The 19,042-nt window shown below is 36.5% G+C and overlaps 1 protein-coding gene across 2 annotated transcripts in view; it reads right to left on the bottom strand.

Annotated features, from left to right (window-relative positions):
• The window catches only part of MICU1 (mitochondrial calcium uptake 1), a 212,693-nt gene that overhangs the window by 79,430 nt on the left and 114,221 nt on the right, over positions 1-19,042 (bottom strand). For both annotated transcript variants that reach the window (XM_060092032.1, XM_060092026.1), the window contains exon 7: positions 1,189-1,271. In XM_060092032.1, the coding sequence (XP_059948015.1) occupies positions 1,189-1,271 (83 nt within the window). The remainder of the gene's footprint in view (positions 1-1,188; positions 1,272-19,042) is intronic.

Here is a 19,042-nt window from a genome sequence, read left to right as displayed (position 1 = left end):
AAAAAAGCTGAACTCAGAGACACAGAGAACAGATTGTTGGTTGCCAGAAGCAGGGGATGGAGGGTGGGCAAAATGAGTGAAGGTGGTCTAAACTTCCACTTATAAGATAAATAAGCCTTGGGGATACAAGCATGGAGACTATAATTAACAAAACTAAATTGTATATTTGAAAGTTGCTAACAGAGGAGATCTTAAAAGTTCTCATCACAAGAAAAAAAACTATGTGTGGTGATGAATATTAACTAAATTTATTGTGGTAATCATTTCAAAGTATATACATAGGTCAAATCATTATGTCATACACCTAAAACAATGTTATATGTTAACTATATCTCAATAAAAATAAAATAGTTCTGTGTAAAATAAAATTAAAAATACCAAAATAATTTCTATTTATAATCGTTTGAGGCCACCTGGTAACACCAGTGAAGTGCAGAATTATGAAAAGTGAAGGTATTAGATGGACATAGCTTGAAAATTTGAATAAATATCTGTAGGTATTTTGAAATATTTGCCTCTATGCATTTCTTATTTAAAGATACACTATTCCTGATACTTTCTCCCACTTCCTTTTTGCCTCTTTACTCATTGTGAATACAAAAATGTTATCTCCCACATATATATTTTTTTCTGTTTTGAAACCACTTCTACCAATCATAATAATTATACCTGGAGAGATACCATGGCCTTCCAAGAACAGAAGTTTAATGGAAATGTAATCTCTTCCTAGGATTCAGAAGAAACTATATACTTTTATGGCTGGAACCTGCTACAGTAAAAGGCATCATACCATTTCTCCTTCTCTTACAGAAATTCTTTCAGAACATATGTCATTCATCCTTGTATTCTGGAACTGCCTGGCACAAAGGAGCTATTTAATAAATGTTGATTGAATATATGATTGAATAACCATAACTTAGCCTCTCAGCATTAGAGTCTAATTCATGTTGGGGAATCAGAGCAACGTGGACCTTAATAATATGCTCAAATAATTCCTTACATTTAGAGTAAAAACAAACAAAAAAACCTCACCTATTAAAAGTGGAGATAATTCTGAAAAATGATACATTTGGTACTTCAAAAATTGGATAGCATCAGAATATACTGACCAATGCCACAGTAATTCCAAGGCACATGAAAATGTGTTAAATATTAATGTATTCAAAGGAAATTTCCAGGAAAACTTGCCTGTTCAAACTCCTCCATGTCTACTTCTCCATCTCCATTCAAGTCAAACATCTTGAAGGCAATTTCAAAATTTCTCTGAGGAGCTGCAAGTTAGGAAGGAAGGAAGGACAGGAGGGAAGGAGGAAGAAAAAAGAAAAATATTTAGAAGGTATCGACCAAAAATAATCATCCTTTAAGAAAAAAAGATAGTTAAACGTTAAAATGTAATATCAAGTCACAGAATGCCACCATATGTATCTTAATCAACCTTTTAGCAATAGTCCTTAAAACCAAAAGAGAATTTTACCATGGCCAGTAAAGATAGCACTTGTCTATCTTTGTGTTTCAACACTCTCTTAAATACTTCAGCTTGCTTTCTTAGAAACCATCCTCTCTTAACTGAATAACATTAACGTTGTTCTGTTACTTAAATATAGTGTTATTTATCTGGGCATGAAAGTCTATTTGGGGTGAGATATACTGCTGCAAAGTAAGAAGCTGAAACTCTAAGTCTTTGTCTTGCCTTTTTAAAACAAGCTAGCTTTCTACTTTGTTTTTTCTAGTCTCTCCACTGTAAGTACAATCAGGAGTTCAGTGGATATCATTCTGCCAACAGGTTATTACCTACACCTCTCTACTCAATGTCACTATAGCTCTGTGGTAAGGCAGAAAAGCACACTGTCAGCTACCCAGCCCCCTATTTTAACCATGTCAGCTGGGTACACAAATTACTAAGCAAAGTACACTTAAATGTTTAAAAAACAAAATGAAAAGTGCAAAGCTTGAGAAGACAGTATATTTTTTTCCCTTAAGTGAATGATGAAAGTGTTTCAAGACTTCTTTAATGTTCCTAGGTTAATCAAAATAAAATTAATATATTTGTGCATTAGGATAAAATATAAATAGAACAGCCCTCCTTCCTTACCAATGCTAAATGTTCTGGTAAAGAAAACTAGGCACTTCCCTGGCAGTCCAGTGGTTAGGACTCGGAACTGTCACTGGAGGGGCCTGGGTTCGATCCCTGGTCGGGGAACTAAGATGCCACAGGCCATGTCGCGTGGCCAAAAAAAAAAAAAAAAAAGAAAACTAAGTTGGTTACCTCCTTCCTTTGGTGCTTCAAATTTATATAGCTATAGAGAATAAACCAAAATAAAATTTCCTATATATCCTAATACTACTGAATTAAATTTTCAGTTAATATCACTTTTAGTAAAAATAATAATTAAAGATTACATGTAGACAAAAGAGTAAAAAAGGGCTTAGTGTATTATGCATTGTTGTAGAGAGTCCATATTCCCATCATGCTCATGAATTTGTCAGTATCAACACTTTCTAGGCTTAAATTCCATTTTCAGCTAGCTAGCCAACTAGGTGGGTAAGTTCCTGGTTTTTAGTTGCCTGGGTGAATCATGTGCTTGTCAGTTTCCAATTGCCTGTTTCACTTGATAATGGCTTCCAACAGGTTTGCTCTTCTTAGGCCACCAGTATGATTGATGAGAAGGATGCAGTGGGGGGGATTAGATTTTCGTATATTTATTGTCACTTCTTAAATTATTCCGACCTGTCTGGATGCTATCTTTTACTGAAGAGTTACTATGTACCAAGCATTGGGCTGGATAATTCTAAGCTGTTATCTGATTTTGTATTCTCAATCCTGAAAATTTTATTTCTTTCTTAATTTTTTCAACAGAGTAGGAAATTGGGGCTCAAAGTCACTAAATGACTAGCTCAAAATCACACAGCTACTAGGCAGCGGAACTGGTAAGTGAACCTAGGTCAACATTGACTCCAAAGCCCATAATTTTTTCATTATGTTCCACAGCCTCCAGTATGAAGACAGTGGTACTTAAAATAATAAATCATACTCTTTATTCTGGTATGTTTTGACTTAGAAACAAAACAACCAAACATGACTCACTGGTTACGTCAGTCTCTGCAATAGCTCAGAGTTTCAAGTGGTCCATCTAAAGAATTTACCTGCTATCAAAGAAACATTGCATGTTCAGAGCTCAGTAGTTTAAGCTTGGTTGCACTCATAGGCATAGACAACATCAGATTCTCTGACAGACTTGTCACATATTTTTAAAAATTCTAAATATGAATTTCTTTAAACAGGAGTGCCTCCCTGTTCTCCCCTATTGTCTCAAACTTGGCCCACTGCACTCACATACATTATTTGCCTAATCCTTATAGATACTTGAAATTGTAACAACTGCAGACAATATGAGGCCGCTGAAAGTTTTAAGTGGAGGAGTGCCACAATCACACAGGCATTCAGAAAGAACTTCTCTGGCTACAGTGTGAAGGATGAGTTGGAAAACAAGAACCAGCCTCAGAGAAGATCATAAAAGCTCTTGTAAATGTTGCAAATGTGAACTGAGGTGATGGCAGCGGTCATGGAGAGAAGGAAACGTATCTGAAATAACTTGAGGCAGAAAGTATATAACTTAATGATTAATTAGCTGTGATGAGTTAAGAGTAAAAAAGGCGGATAGCATGACTGGCTTAGGCTACCAGGTAGCCTGCATATCACTAATCAAGAGATAAAAAGAATGGAAAAGGTTTGAGAAAAAAAATGAATTTAGATAGGACCTGCTGAATTCAAGGAGTCCATAGCATATTCAGATGAAAATGTTCAGGAGATAGGTGGAAATATGGGTCTAAAGCTTAGAAGAGAGAGGTTAAAGCTGGGAATCATTAGCATAAATATGTTAGCCGCAAAGACCTGAAATGAAGTTGTCCATGGAGAACTGAAGGTTGAGGAGAAGGGTAAAGAAAGGGTAGAATGAGTTGGAAACCAATATTTAAGGTGAAAGGAAAGAGAGAGGAAGCAGTGACAGAGGAGGCAGTATCACAACATCAAGAGAAATGTGGTCCAAATGAATAGAAATAGGGAAAGATCTGGCCAGAAGCAAAGTGAATTAAAGCAGCATTCTCATTCCCTATCTCCACTGATTACAGAGGGGACACAGAGTTCTTAAAATTTTAGCTTTATCATGATCTGTTATTCCTACTGTCCTGTGAGTTCTGTGATGGCATATGCCCAGTCATTTAAATGACTGAATGAGTTATTATGGCAAATCATACTTATATACTTATAGTTCTCCTACAACTAAGGTTAAATTCACTTAACCAAACAAAGCACATCCTGTACTGCTTGAGGTTTCTATATCTTTTTATCCTGGCTTACTCCCAAACAGAGTATCTGTTTTATGTGGAGCGACTCAGCGTGTTTATTAAAGAATATGTGCTGACACTCTCAGGCTGAGCTCCTGTGCCCTGGTCACTGATATGGCAAGTCAGGGCAGCAGCCATGCACACTCTCATTTAGTCCTTAGCAGTCTATCAGGCAAGGTCCTTCAAGGAGTAGTTCTCTCGGTCTATTCAGTCTTCATCTGCTGATCACGTCAAAGCACTTAAGTAAAAAACCAGTTTGCTTTAAGTGAAACATGCTACACAGGAATATGCCGCTAGGCAATTTTCTCATACTCTCCTGTCTCCCTTTAAATGTAGACTTTGGAGTAATTTTTAAATCTAGCTGCTCTGGAAAGCTAAAGGTGTCTTGAGTTTACATTAATTCACAACCTATTTCCATAGAAAGGTAGAGAGAGAGGAATTCTTTTGAATTCTTGTAGAGTGCTTGTATGAGTGACAGTGAAGCTCTGCTCTGCCCGCTCCTTGTGTTAATGGCTTAATCTACTTTCTGCGTGTCAATTTCTAGAACAATTATACATTGGAACTGATCAAAACAATGAAATTCTATATAAAGTTCATCACTATACATCCTTTACTCATAATTCCATGATAGTCTTTGCTATAAGTAAATGGATATCCATTAGATCTGTTCTAGTTAAGAATAAAACATTTTTATATTATTCTATCATTGACAATAATGACAACAGCAATAACAACTCTAGACTTGTTCAAAGCACAGATTTTTCTATGTTGTTCTAGTAATAAGAAAAAAAACGTTTTTCTATGTGTGGTAAGTCAAATAATCAGATAGCAACAACACTACCTGTCTCAAGATTTTCATGACTTTCACTTATTTATCTTTAATAGAAATGCAAATGACTTGGGCTCTAATTCTGGCTTTTCCACAACATAATGAGTCATTATGCCTTAAATTCTCTTTTGGTAGTACTGACAGAATGAACAACAACAACAAAATGGACAGGTTATAACATAAACAAGTTTCTTATTTTCTTTTTTAAAAAAATAATTAATTAATTAATTTAGTTTTGGCTGTGTTGGGTCTTCGTTTCTGTGCGAGGGCTTTCTCTAGCTGCGGCGAGCAGGGGCTACTCTTCATCGCGGTGCGCGGGCCTCTCACTATCGTGGCCTCTCTTGTTGTGGAGCACAGGCTCCAGACGCGCAGGCTCAGTAGTTGTGGCTCACGGGCCCCGTTGCTCCGCGGCATGTGGGATCTTCCCAGACCAGGGCTCGAACCCGTGTCCCCTGCATTGGCAGGCAGATTCTCAACCACTGCGCCACCAGGGAAGCCCAGTTTCTTATTTTCTGTTGGTTTGATTCTCCTACCACAAAATTCCCACCTCTACCATTCCTGTTTTAAAATGATGCATAGGACAAATGAGGTAATTAATATGCAGTATCAGAGAACTCTGGGTTAGAAAAAACTGCATATAATATGACGCACCTCTCTTCAATGATGAACCTGCCTACTGAATTTATAAGGATGATGACACAGCCTCTGATTATTTCTGAGAGGGAGGTCACCATTTCTGCGGTGTAACCATTGTTAACCATATTAATTGAACTTTTTTCCTCATGCAGAGCCCAAATCTAATGCTTTGTAGCTCTTACATATTGTCCTAACTTATTTTTCTAGAGAAATAAAAAAATATAACTGCTTCCTCATATATGCTGGCCCTCTGAATACACAAAAGCATAGTGTCATGTCTCTACTAAAGGTTTCTCAGAACTTGTTTCCAGAACTTCAACATCCTAACAGCCCTCTCTGGGGTACTTTAGATGGCCAATGCCTCCCATAAATGCAGTATTCTAAATATAGTTAATTCTGGAATGACTTATCCTTTCTAATAACAATAGGACTTCTTCTTTGCAGATTAATATATTAACATTTTTCTTATATGAGGGCTTAGTGACTTGTTTTCTCACATTAGGCTTGGGGAAAGGAGAAGAAAAACCTGCAAGATTAGGTTTCAAAAAAAGTGCCCCTCTCTCAATTCTTCTGAATTCTTCAAGGTATGATGCCTAGGTGCAGCCTGGAAGAATCTTTCTGCCCTTTTTACACAGAATGGAGAAAAAAAGTTCCTATGGTATGATGCATTGTAGTTGTACTATAGCATTTCCTTGGGATGATTTAGCTTCCAAAGAAGGGTGCTACATTAAATGAAAATGTCCTAAGAATTTTTTTAAAACATACTTAAGCAACAGCAGATCAATTTTCTTTTCAATGACCTAATTGCCTTCTAAGTCTGATTTGACTTCTGTTAGTAACTATTTTACAGGTACTCTTTGATAATCTATTAGTCTCTTCAGCATTTTCTAATATTAGGTTTCATGATAAGAGCCAGTCTAACATTATACCTAGTAAAAGGGCTGCAGATATTTGAAAAACAGAAGAAAAGATAAGGACAAAGTCAAGGAATAATTCCTTTTATAAAGCTATGTATCTTATTTAATTTTTATACACAGTTAACTTTGTTAAAAGGTGTATTTATGTGAAGCAAGGCATAGCATGAACAATATCAGTGGCTCAAAAATTTAACAATTACACTTTCTGCATCAACTCAGAAGTCCCATAGTCAGGCTTGCCCTCATCATTGTCTTGTAGAACTATCTATTGACCAAAATATCCACTATTAATCTTGCCATCTGAAGTCAATGGTGATGATGAGAATAACTATGGCATTTTGCTCTGAAATCAGGCAAATGATTATTCTTGAAATGCAAGATCTGAAATAGCAAATTAAAAAAATCCACATCTACTATAATTGGTTATAGAAGACACTGTGTTATGATATAAAGTTAAAATCAAGGTTTTCGCTGTTTAAATTACAATTTAAAACACTGTAGGGACTTCCCTGGTGGTCCAGTGGCTAAGACTCCGTGCTCCCAATGCAGGGGGCCGGGGTTCGATCCCTGGTCGAGGAACTAGATCCCACGTGCCGCAACCAAGAGTTCGCATGCCACAACTAAAGATTCTGCATGCTGCAACTAAAAGCTCCCGCATGCCACAAAGAAGATCATAAGACCCGGCACAGCCAAATAAATAAATATTTAAAAAAAAAACACTGTAATAACTTTTTGACTATACTAACAAATTTTAGTTAATAACCATTTAGTGATTGAATATGCTCAAACATGGGTAAGTTATTTAGACTGTTTCCTGAATATGTTTTTCTGTGGCTGTGCAGCTGTATGCTCCCATTAAATTGAAATACAGGGGGCCCAAACTATATAAAATAGTAAACATTCTACCACTTAAAATATCTAGTTTCTCCCATGATGTGCAATTTGAAATGATATGACATTTTTATTGCTAACTTTTGGAGTACAGTATCCAGAAAATTTCCTTAGTGGGAAAAAAAGAAAGACAATAAAGTGATCTGAAATAGCTGAAGTTCATGGTGTGTAAATGTAACAATCTAGTTTTTCTTCTTGGGCTTGCTCTTTTAACACAGGAAAAAAAAAAAACCCTCCCCTAGTGAAATGACAAACGCCATGGATAAAGAAAAAGAGACCCCAACTAACCAGGAAGAAAAAAAAAAAGTTATCATAAAGAAGAAAGTATTGGGTTGTATCATAATTCTCAACAACACTTGAACACCACAGAGCAAGTTCTATAGAATCTTGAGGGAAAACAATATATATATAATTTATTTATTTGGTTGCACCAGATCTTAGTTGCAGCACATGGCATCTTTAGTTGTGGCACCAGGGAAGTCCCGGGAAAACAATTTTAATTTAAGAATTACATACAAGTCAACTCATCATTTACCTATATTAGCAACAGAAGACAGTCTCAGACAGGCAAGGACTTTGAAACTATATAATCCACAGATTCTTCCTAACAAAATTCCACAAAAAACAGTAACAAAAGTCTTAAGCAAGGATTGGTAAACTATGATCTGCTGGCTAGCCATTTGTTTATGTATTGTCCATGGCTGCTTTTAAGGTACAAGGGCAGAAATGAGTAGCTGTGACAGAGACCTTAGGGCCAGCAAGCTTAAAATAATTATCTTGTCCTTTAAGAAAAAGTTTGCCAACCCCTGGTTGAGGAAGTTCTTCAGCCACCAATGACAAAAAAATCAATCAAAATAAAGAAATAAAGACGGGGAAGATGAGATCAATTAAGAAATGAGCAGTAAATTAAGTGAGCAATAAAATCATTAGAACAGAGTTAAGCTTAAATAATGGTTATTGATAAAATAATCATGGCATGTGGACTTATTAAATGTTTATTATGTATCAGGCACTTTATATGAATTATTTAATCCTCCCAACCACTCTGTGACATTGTACTATTATACCCATCCCCTGCTAAAAAAGAGGAAACTGGGACTCCCCTGGAGGTCCAGTGGGTAAGACTCCACACTCCCAGTGCAGGGGGCCTGGGTTCGAACCCTGGTCAGGGAACTAGATTCTGCATGCATGCTGCAACTAAGAAGTCTGCATGACACAACTAAAGATCCCACCTGCCGCAACTAAGCCAAAATAAATATATATTTTTTAAAAATAGAGACTATTCTTAAAAAAAAAGAGGAAACTAAGGTATTGGCTGTCCAGAGTCAAAGAGCCAGGATTCAAATGCAGACAGTCTACTAGAGTATGCACCACTCTTAGCCATTATATGAGAATGGCTATAGAATAATGAAGTATAAGATTATTAAAAATGTAAAAACTGTGTGGAGAGAAAGTGAAAGGAAGATAAACTTCTTGACTTCCAATAGAAGACATCAAAAGAAATGGATGATTCTGTACTAGATAAAAAAGCTACATACTGGGACTTCACTGGTGGTCCAGTGGGTAAGACTTCATGCTCCCAATGCAGGGGGCCCGGAACTATCAGAGAACTGGTGGGGGAACTAGATCTCATATGCCACAACTAAAAGATCCTGCATGCCACAACTAAAAGATCCTGCATGCAGCAACGAAGATCTTGCCTGTGGCAAATAAGACCCAGTGCAGCTAAAAAAAAAAAAAAAAAAAAAAAAAAAAGCCACATCTCCCCCCAACCCCCACAGATACATATACATATACACATTTAAATTAATCCAGATTACCACGAATAGGAGAGCATTAAAATTACTTGGGAGAAAAACCCAATGAATAAAGCAAAAGCTCAAAAGAAAAAAAATGGAAAGAAAGCATAGAAAACAAGACATAAGGTGACAGATGTAAGAACAAATAAATCACAACAAAGTTAAATGAACTAAACTCCTCTATTAGAACACATGCTCTCAGACTGGGTCTGCTATTTATAAGAAATATATTGAAAACAAAATAATATAGAAAGATAAAAAATAAGAGGAAATACAAGAAAATGAAACAGTAAGAAAGCAGAGGTGGTAATATTAATGAGACAAATGAACTAAGAGCAGAAGGATTAAGAACAAACACCATTTTTATATTACTCATAAGTACCATCCATAATGAAAATCTATTATATATTTTTATGTACAGAACATCACATCAAAATATATAACAAAATATTAGTTAGATGTAAAGAATAAATTACAAAAATTACTGTAATATTTAAGCCTTTGACATATTTTGTAGAAAACTTAATGAGGTTATGGACACTTTATATAATACAAACCACAAGTTCAATTTAACAGATATATATTGAACACTGCTTTCTGGTAAACAGACTGCATATATTTTTTAAATCTTCAAGGGAAATTTAGAAAGACATTAGATATTAGTCGACATACACACACACACACACAACACACACACACAACAAATGCAAGTAAAAGAAGAAATTACAAATGCAGAATTTTTACAACTATAATGTAATAAAACTAGGTCACAGGAATAAAGCCACTTTGATCATCAGGCTAGATGCTGAAAAAGCATTTGACAAAATTTTAAGTCTTCCTAATCTTTTTTTTCTTGAGAAATAGAGGTAGGAGGAACTTATTCAATATGGTAAAGAATATTTATCTGACACCAAGATTCACAACATACTTAACTGAAAAATGCCAAGGACATTTATTTTAATATAATAAACAAAGTGGGGATGCTCACTATTACGGATATTATTTTGAAAGTTCTAGCCAAAGCAAATATATAATGAGATAAAATAAAGCACACATGTTAGAAAAAACAATTATCATTATTTGAAGATTATATAAATATAAATGTCTTCCTAAAAACTCCAAGAAAAGGAACTAAAAACTTTCAGAACTACTAATAACAGTAATGTGCAGTTATAAGATAAATATATAATAGATAAATTTATATCTGGGATAGGTGGAATATATAAATATGACTGGAAAGTTCTGTTTCTAAGCCTCTTGGGGGTTGTGGGGGAGAACTAATGAAACCAATGATTGGTTGGAACTATTCTGGAAGTTGAAGAATGTTGACTTCTTTTGATTTTACCTGCTTTTAGTTATTGACTAAATGGTGTGTGTATAGGGAGTGGCAAATAATGGGAAGAGAAGAGAATGACTTTTAGGGGGGTAATACTCATTTACACATAGAACTTAACATGTATTTTTTTCCTTGTGGTTTTACTGAGGTATAATTGGCATTCAGCACTGTACAAGTTGAAGGCGTTATAGCATAATGATCTGACTTACATACATCATGAAATGATTACCACAAAAGTTTAGTGAATATCCATCATCTCATATAGATAGAAAATAAAGAAAAAGAAAAATTATTTTTTCCTTGTGATGAGAACTCTTAGGATTTACTCTCTTAGCAATTTTCATAAAAAACATATAGCCGAGTTAATTATATTAATCATGTTGAATATCACATCCCTAGTATTTATCTTATAACTGGAAGTTTGCACCTTTTGACTACCTTCATCCAATTCCCCCTCCTGCCACACCCAGCCTCTTGTAACCACAAATCTGACCTATTTCATGTGGTCTTTCTGAGTTCATTTGTTTGTTTGGGATTTTTGTTTGTTTGTTTGTTTGTTTTTGAAGTATAATTGACTTACAACACTATGTTAGCTCCTGTTACACAACACAGTAATTCAGTATTTCTATACATTACAAAATGATCATCATAATAAGTCTAGTTACCATCCATCACTATACAAAAATATTACAATATTATTGACTATATTCCCCACGGTGTACATTTTATTCCCATGACTCATTTATTTTATAACTGGAAGTGTGTACCTTTTAATCTCCCTCACCTATTTCACTGAACCCACAACCCCTCCCCTCTGGCAAACCACCTGATGTTCTCTGTATCTATGACTCTGTTTCTGTTTTGCTATGTTTATTTATTTTGTTTTTTAGATTCCACTGTAAGTGAACACATATTGTATTTGTGTTTTTCTGTCTGACTTATTTCACTTAGCATACTTCTAGGTCCATCCACACTGTCACAAATGGCAAGATTTCATTCCTTTTTATGGTTAATATTCCACTGTATATATATATATACACCACATCCTCTCTACCCATTCATCTACCAGTGGGCACTTAGGTTGCTTCCATATCTTGGCTATTGTGAATAATGCTGCAATGAACATAGGGTTGCATATATCTTTTCAAATTAGTGTTTTTGTTTTCTTTGGAAAAATACCTAGAAGTGGAATTTCTGGATCATATAGCAGTTCTATTTTTAATTTTTTTGGGAATCTCCATACTGTTTCCCATAGTGGCTGCACCCATTTACATTCCCAACAGTGAGTGTACAAGGGTTCCCTTTTCTCCACATCCTTGCCAACACTTGTTGTTTCTTGTCTTTTTGATAATAGCCATTCTGACAGGTGTGAGGTGGTATCTCACTGTGGTTTTGATTTGCATTTCCCTGATGATTAGTGATGTCGAGGATTTCTTTCATGTACCTGTTGGCCATCTGTATGTCTTTTTTAGAAGAATGTCTATTCAGGTGCTCTGCCCATTTTAAAATTCAATTGTTTTCATTATGCTGAGTTGTATGAGTTCTCTGTATATTTTGGATATTAACCCTTATCAGATATATCATTTGCAAGTAACTTCTCCCACTTAGTAGGTGACCTTTGCATTTTGTTGATAGTTTCCTTTGCTGTACAAAAGGCTTTTAGTTTGATGTAGTCCCATTTGTTCATTTTTGCTTTTGTTTCCCTTGCCTGAGGCGATATATCCAAAAAATATTACTAAGACTGATGTCAAAAAGCACACTGCCTATGTTCTCTTCTAGGAATTTTATGGTTTCAGGTCTTACATCTGAATCTTTAACTCATGTTGAGTTTATTTTTATATATGGTGTGAGGAAGTAATCCAGTCTGATTTTTTTGCATGTAGCTGTACAGTTTCCTCAATACTATTTAATGAAGAGACTGTCTTTTCCCCATTGTATAATCTTGCCTCCTTTGTCATAGATTAAATGACTATACAAGCATGGGTTCATTTCTGGGCTCTCTATTCTGTTCCATTGATCTGTGTGTCTGTTTTTGTTTCAGTAAGTTTCAGACAAGTTCAGTAAATAGTTTATAAAGGTATGAGATATTGAGTCCTGTCTCCATTTTTTCCAGCTCTATTGAGATATAATTGTAATGTTTACCACAATAAGGTTAGCTAACACATCTTTCACCTCACATTTTGTTGTTATGGTGAGAACGTTAAAGCTCTACTCTCATAGCAACATTTATGTACACAGTACTGTATTGATAACTACACTCACCATGCTGAACACTAGATCCTGGCACTTATTCATCTTCTAACTGAAAGTTTGTAGCACTTAGCCAACATCTCCTTGTATCCCCTGCTCCTCAGCCCCTGACAATCACCATACTGCCCTCTGTGTCTGAGCTTGATGTTTTTAGATTCCACATATAAGTGAGATTATACAGCATTTGACTTTGACTTATTTCACTTAGCATAATGCCCTCAAGGTCCATTCATGTTGTTGCAAACGTCAGAATTTCCTTTTTTATGGCTGAATAGTATTCCATTTTAGATATTATTTTTATTTATCATATATTTTTATATGATATATACTTCCTTTAAATACATATGTCATATATATGTTTATATGAATATATATGCCATATTTTCATTACCCATGTGCCTCTTTTTTATGCTAGTACCATACTGCTTTGATTACTATAGCTTTATATTATAGTTTTTAATCAGGAAGCATGATGCCTCCAGCTTAGTTCTCTCTCAAGATTGCTTTTGCTATTCTGGGTCTTTTGTAGTTCCATACAAGTATTAATTTTAATGTTTCTATTTCTGTGAAAAGTAAAATGGAAATTTTGATAGGAATTGCATTAAATCTGTACATGGCTTTGGGGGGCGGGGTGGATATTTTAAGAATATTAATGCTTCTTTTCTTTTTTTTTTTTTAAAGCATCTTTATTGGAGTACAATTGCTTCACAACAGTGTGTTAGTTTCTGCTTTATAACAAAGTGAATCAGTTATACATATACATATGTCCCTATATCTCTTCCCTCTTGTGTCTCCCTCCCACCCTCCCTATCCCACCCCAATATTAATGCTTCTGATCCATGAACATGGAATATCTTTCCATCCACCTGTGCCTTCTTCAATTTCTTTCCTCAGTGTCTTACAGTTTTTAGTGTATGGCTCTTTCATTTCCTTGGTTAAGTTTATTCCTAAGTGTTTTATTGTTTTTGATGCTATTGTAAATGGGATTGTTTTATTTCTTTTTCAGCCATTTAACTGTTAGTGTACAGCAATGCAACTGATTTTTGTACATTGGTTTTGTGTCCTAAAAGTTTACAGAATTTGCTGATTAGTACGAACAGTTTTATTGGTGGAGTCTTAAGGATTTTCTATATATAAGATCATGTTGTTAGCAAACAGAAACAATTTTATTTCTTCCTTTCCAATTTAGATGCCTCTAATTTCTTTTTCTTGCCTATCTGCTCTGGTTAGGACTTTAGTAATACGTTGCATAGGAGTGGTGAGAGTGAGCAACCTCGTCTTATTTCTGATCTTAGAGGGAAAGCTTTCAACCTTTTACCCTTAAGATATTAGCTGTGGGCTTGTCATATATGGCTTTTATTATGTTGAGGTATATTCCTTCAAGCCCCAATTCGTTGAGCTTTTATCATGCAAGGATGTTGAATTTTGTCAAATACTTCTTCTGCCTTTATTAAGATGATCATGATTTTTTTTGCCTTTCATTTTATTAACTGGTGTAACACATTGATTGATTTGAGTTATGTTGAACCATTCTCACATTCCAGGGATAAGTCCCACTTGATCATGGTGTATGACTTTGAATATGCTGTTGAATTTGATTTGCTAATATTTTTGTTGAGGATTTTTGCAAATATATTCAGCAGGGATATTGGTCTGTGGTTTTCTTTTCTTGTATTATCCTTGTTAGCATTGGTTTTAGGGTAACACTGGCTTCATATAATTAGTTTGGGAGTGCTCCCTTCTCTTCAATTTTTTGAAGATTATGAGAAAAATTGGTATTAATTTTTCTTTAAATATTTGGTAGAATTCATCCATGAAGACATCTGGTCCTGGGCTTTTCTTTGTTGGGAAGTTTTGGATTACTGATTCTATCTCCTTATTTGTTATTGGCCTGTTCAAATTTTCTACCTCTTTGTGATTCAAACTTGATAGGTTGTATGTTTCTAGGACTTCATCCATTTCTTCTAGGTTGTCCAATTTGTTGGTGTATAACTGTCCACTGTAGTCTCTTGAGATCCTTTGTACTTCTTTGGTTCATTTGTGATGCCTCCTCTTTCATTTATAATTTTATTTGAGTCATCTCTCTCTTTTTTTTTCTGGTCTAGTAAAGTTTTGTCTATTTTGTTATCTTTTCGAAAAATCAACTCTTGGTTTCATTGAAATTTTCTATTCTCTATTTCAATTATATCTTCTCTGATCTTTGTTATTTCCTTCCTTCTGTAGGATTGGGCTTAGTTTGTTCTTGTTCTTCTAAGTTTCTTGAGGTGTAAAGTTAGGCGATTTATTTGAGAGCTTTCTTTTTTCTTAATGTGTGCATTTATCACTATAAGCTTCTCTTTTGGCACTGCTTTTGTAGCATCCCATAAGTTTCAGTACATTGTTTCCATTTTTGTTTGTTTCAAGATATTTTTCATTTCCCTTTTGATTTCATCTTTGACTCATTGGTTGTTCAGGAGTGTGTTATTTAATTTCCATATATCTGTAAATTCTCCAAATTTCCTCTTGCTATTGATTTATGGTTTCTTACCACTGTGGCCAGAAAAGTTACTTGATATGATTTCAATCTTTTAAAATTTGCTGACACTTGTTTTGTGACCTAACATATCATCTATTCTGGAGAATGTCCATGAGCACTTGAGAAGAATGTACATTGTACTTTTGGATGCAATGTTTTCTCAATGTCTGTTCTAACCATTTGATCTCAAGTATAGTTCAATGTTTCCCTATTGATTTTCTGTGTGGATGATTTATCCACTGTTGAAAGTGAGATATGGGAGTTCCCTACTATTAGTGTATTGTTGTCAATTACTCCCTTCAGATCTGTTTGTACTTGCTTAATATACTTAGGTACTCTGATGTTGAGTTTGTGCATATTTAAGTTGTTATATTATCTGAATGAATTAACCCCTTTATCATTATATAATGACCTTCTTTATCCCTTGCTATAGTTTTTGACTTAAAGTCTATTTTGTCTGATCTAAGTATAGCTACCCCTGCTCTCTTTTGGTTTTCATTTGTGTGGAATATCTTTTTGCATCCCTGCACTTTGAGCCTATGTATTCCCTTTAGCTGAAATGAGTACCTTGTAGGCAGCACAGAGTTGGGTTTTTTTTTTTTAACCCATTCAGCAACTCTGCACCTTCTGATTAGACAATTTAATCCACTTATTGGTAAGGATTTGGTACTGCTAGATTGTTAAATTTTTTGCTTTGTGGTTCCTTTGTTCTTTCTTCCCTTCTTGCTGTCTTCTTTTGTGAATTTATGACTTTCTGTAGTGGTATACTTTGATTCCCTTCTCTTTATCTTGTGTGTATTTACTATAGGTTTTTATTTTGTGGTTACCATGAGGCTTACTCAAAACACCTTGTAGCTATAACAGTCTATTTGAAGCCGATAACTTAATTTTGATTGCATACAAAAATTCTACCCGCCCCCCCAACATTTTATGTTCTTGATTTCACAACACACATATTCTATATTGTGTATTAACAAATTATTGTAGCTATAGCTAATTTTAATACTTTTGTCCTTTAACCTCCATATTAGAATTAAGTGGTTAACATGCCACCATATTGCAATATTAGAGTATTCTGAATCTGGCTATCTACTTAATTTTATCAGTGTTTTGTATATTTTCATGTTACTAGTTAGTTTCCTTCCATTTCAGCTTGAAGAACTCCTTTCAGCATTTCTTTTAAGGCAGATCTAGTGGTAATGAAGAGCCTCAGCTTTTATTAGGGAAAGTATTTATCTTGCCTTCATTTTTTTTTTGCGGTACGTGGGCCTCTCACTGTTGTGGCCTCTCCCATTGCGGAGCACAGCCTCCGGACGCGCAGGCTCAGCAGCCATGGCTCACGGGCCCAGCCACTCTGCGGCATGTGGGATCTTCCCGGACCGGGGCACGAACCTGTGTCCCCTGCATCGGCAGGTGGACTCTCAACCACAGCGCCACCAGGGAAGCCCCTTGCCTTCATTTTTGAAGGACAAATTTGTTGGGTAAAGTATCCTTGGTTGGCAGATTTCCTCTTTTAGCACTTTGAATATATCATTCTGTTCTCTCCTGGCCTGCAAGGTTTCTGTTGAGAATTCAACTGATAGGCTTACTGGGGTTCACTTGTATGAGACATTTCTTTTTTTCTCTTGCTGCTTTAAAAATTCTGTCTTTGTCTTTGATTTTGGTCAGTTTCATTATAATCTGTCTTTGAGAAGATTGCTTTGAAATTTTGGGGTGGCCTATTAGCTTTGTGAACTTGGATGTCCTACTTTCTCCCAAGGTTCAGGAAGGTCTCAGCCATTACTTCTTTAAATAAGCTTTTTACACCTTTCTCTCCTCCCTTTCTAGGACTCCAATGATGTGTAGGTTTTTAAAATTAATTAATTAATTAATTTTGGCTGTATTGGGTCTTCATTGCTGCATGCAGGCTTTCCCTAGTTGCACCAAGCGGGGGCTACTCTTCGTTGCAGTGTGCGAGCTTTTCATTGCGGTGGCTTCTCTTGTTGTGGAGCACGGGCTCTAGGCACGCAGGCTTCAGTAGTTGTGGCACGCAGGCTCAGTAGTTGTGGCACGCAGGCTCAGTAGCTGTGGTGCACGGGCTTAGTTGCTCCACGGCATGTGGGATCTTCCCAGAACAGGGCTTGAACCCGTGTCCCCTGCACTGGCAGGTGAATTCTTAACCACTGCGCCACCAGGGAAGTCCTAGATTGTTTCTTTTAATGGTGTCTCATAAGTCTAGTAGGTTTTCTTCCTTCCTTTTCATTTTTTTTTCTTTTTGTTCCTCTCCTGGATGTTTTCAAATGATCTGTGTTTGACTCACTGATACTTTTTTTCTGCTTGGTTCAGTCTGCTGTTGAAACTCTCTATTGAATTCTTCATTTCAATTATTATATTCTTCACCTCCAATATCTGTTTGCTTCTTTTTGTTTTCTATCTTTTGTTGAACTTCTCATTTTGTTTTTTTCCCCTGATTTTGTTAAATTATTTATCTGTGTTCTCTTATAGCTCTCTAAGCAAGTTTAGAACAATTATTTTGAATTCTTTGCCAGGCAATTCCTGTATCTCCATTTCTTTGTGGTCAGTTACTAGAAGTTTACTGTGTTCCTTTGGTGGAGTAATGTTTCTTTCCCTGATTCTTCATGATACCCATTGCCTGGTGTGGGTGTCTGCACATTTGAAGAAACAGCCATCTTTTCCAGACTTTATGAGCTGACTTTGGTAAAGGAAAGCCTTCACCTGAGGATGGGGGCACACTGGAGTGTGCTGTGATCTTGGGCCTAGTGGTGCAGGGTGCCAAGTGCAGGGGTGTGTGGCATCTCTGGGTCCAGGGGGGACATGGTGACTCACTGGCTCAGACAGATGGAGTCCATAGCATCAACAACTGTGTAGTTCTTGGCGAGCACTGCAGGGGGTCCACAGAGGCTGCAAGGGCTGTTGGGGCCCTTGGGTGACACCTCTAGGTCCAGCAGGTAGGAACCAGGGTAGACAGTGGTAGAAGTTGGTGCCAGTGGTGTACACACACTTGGCTGTAGGGGCCAGCTACAGGTGCCTGTGTAGTGACAGAGGTCGGCTGCAAACACACGTGCAGTGGTGGAGGCCAAAGCAAGCAGTAAGGGCCAGGGCCAACTGCAGACACACTTCAGGCTGTGGTGGCTCTGGAAGTCAGCATGCACTACCGTGGCTTTAGGATCTTTCCTTGGTGCATACATGGCAATGGAGGTTGGCGGCATGCAAGGGCATAGCTGCAGGGGTTAGCCCTGAGCATGTGCACAGTGGTAGGGGTCTAGGCTGGAGTCTTGCATTTGTGTAGCCTCAGAAGCCTGGACTTGCTCCTGGTGTGGGTCCCAGGTTCCAGTGGAGCAGGGGCTGGGGAGAGACTCTGGAGCTGGTGCCAGCAAGTACAAATACCTGTGGGATAAAAACCAGTGAAAGCTGCAGAAGTCTGTGGCAGCTGTGCTGGACATTGGTTTGTTTAGTGGGGAAAGGTGCTGGAGTCTTCTACAGAGCATGTCTCTGGCAATCCTGACGTTCCCACTGCATGGCTTA

The sequence above is a fragment of the Mesoplodon densirostris genome, chromosome 1, assembly GCF_025265405.1.
Source record: "Mesoplodon densirostris isolate mMesDen1 chromosome 1, mMesDen1 primary haplotype, whole genome shotgun sequence".
Classification (NCBI taxonomy): domain Eukaryota; kingdom Metazoa; phylum Chordata; class Mammalia; order Artiodactyla; family Ziphiidae; genus Mesoplodon; species Mesoplodon densirostris.
The sequence above is the reverse complement of the archived record's forward strand: the minus strand, read 5'-3'. Positions and strand labels throughout refer to the sequence as shown.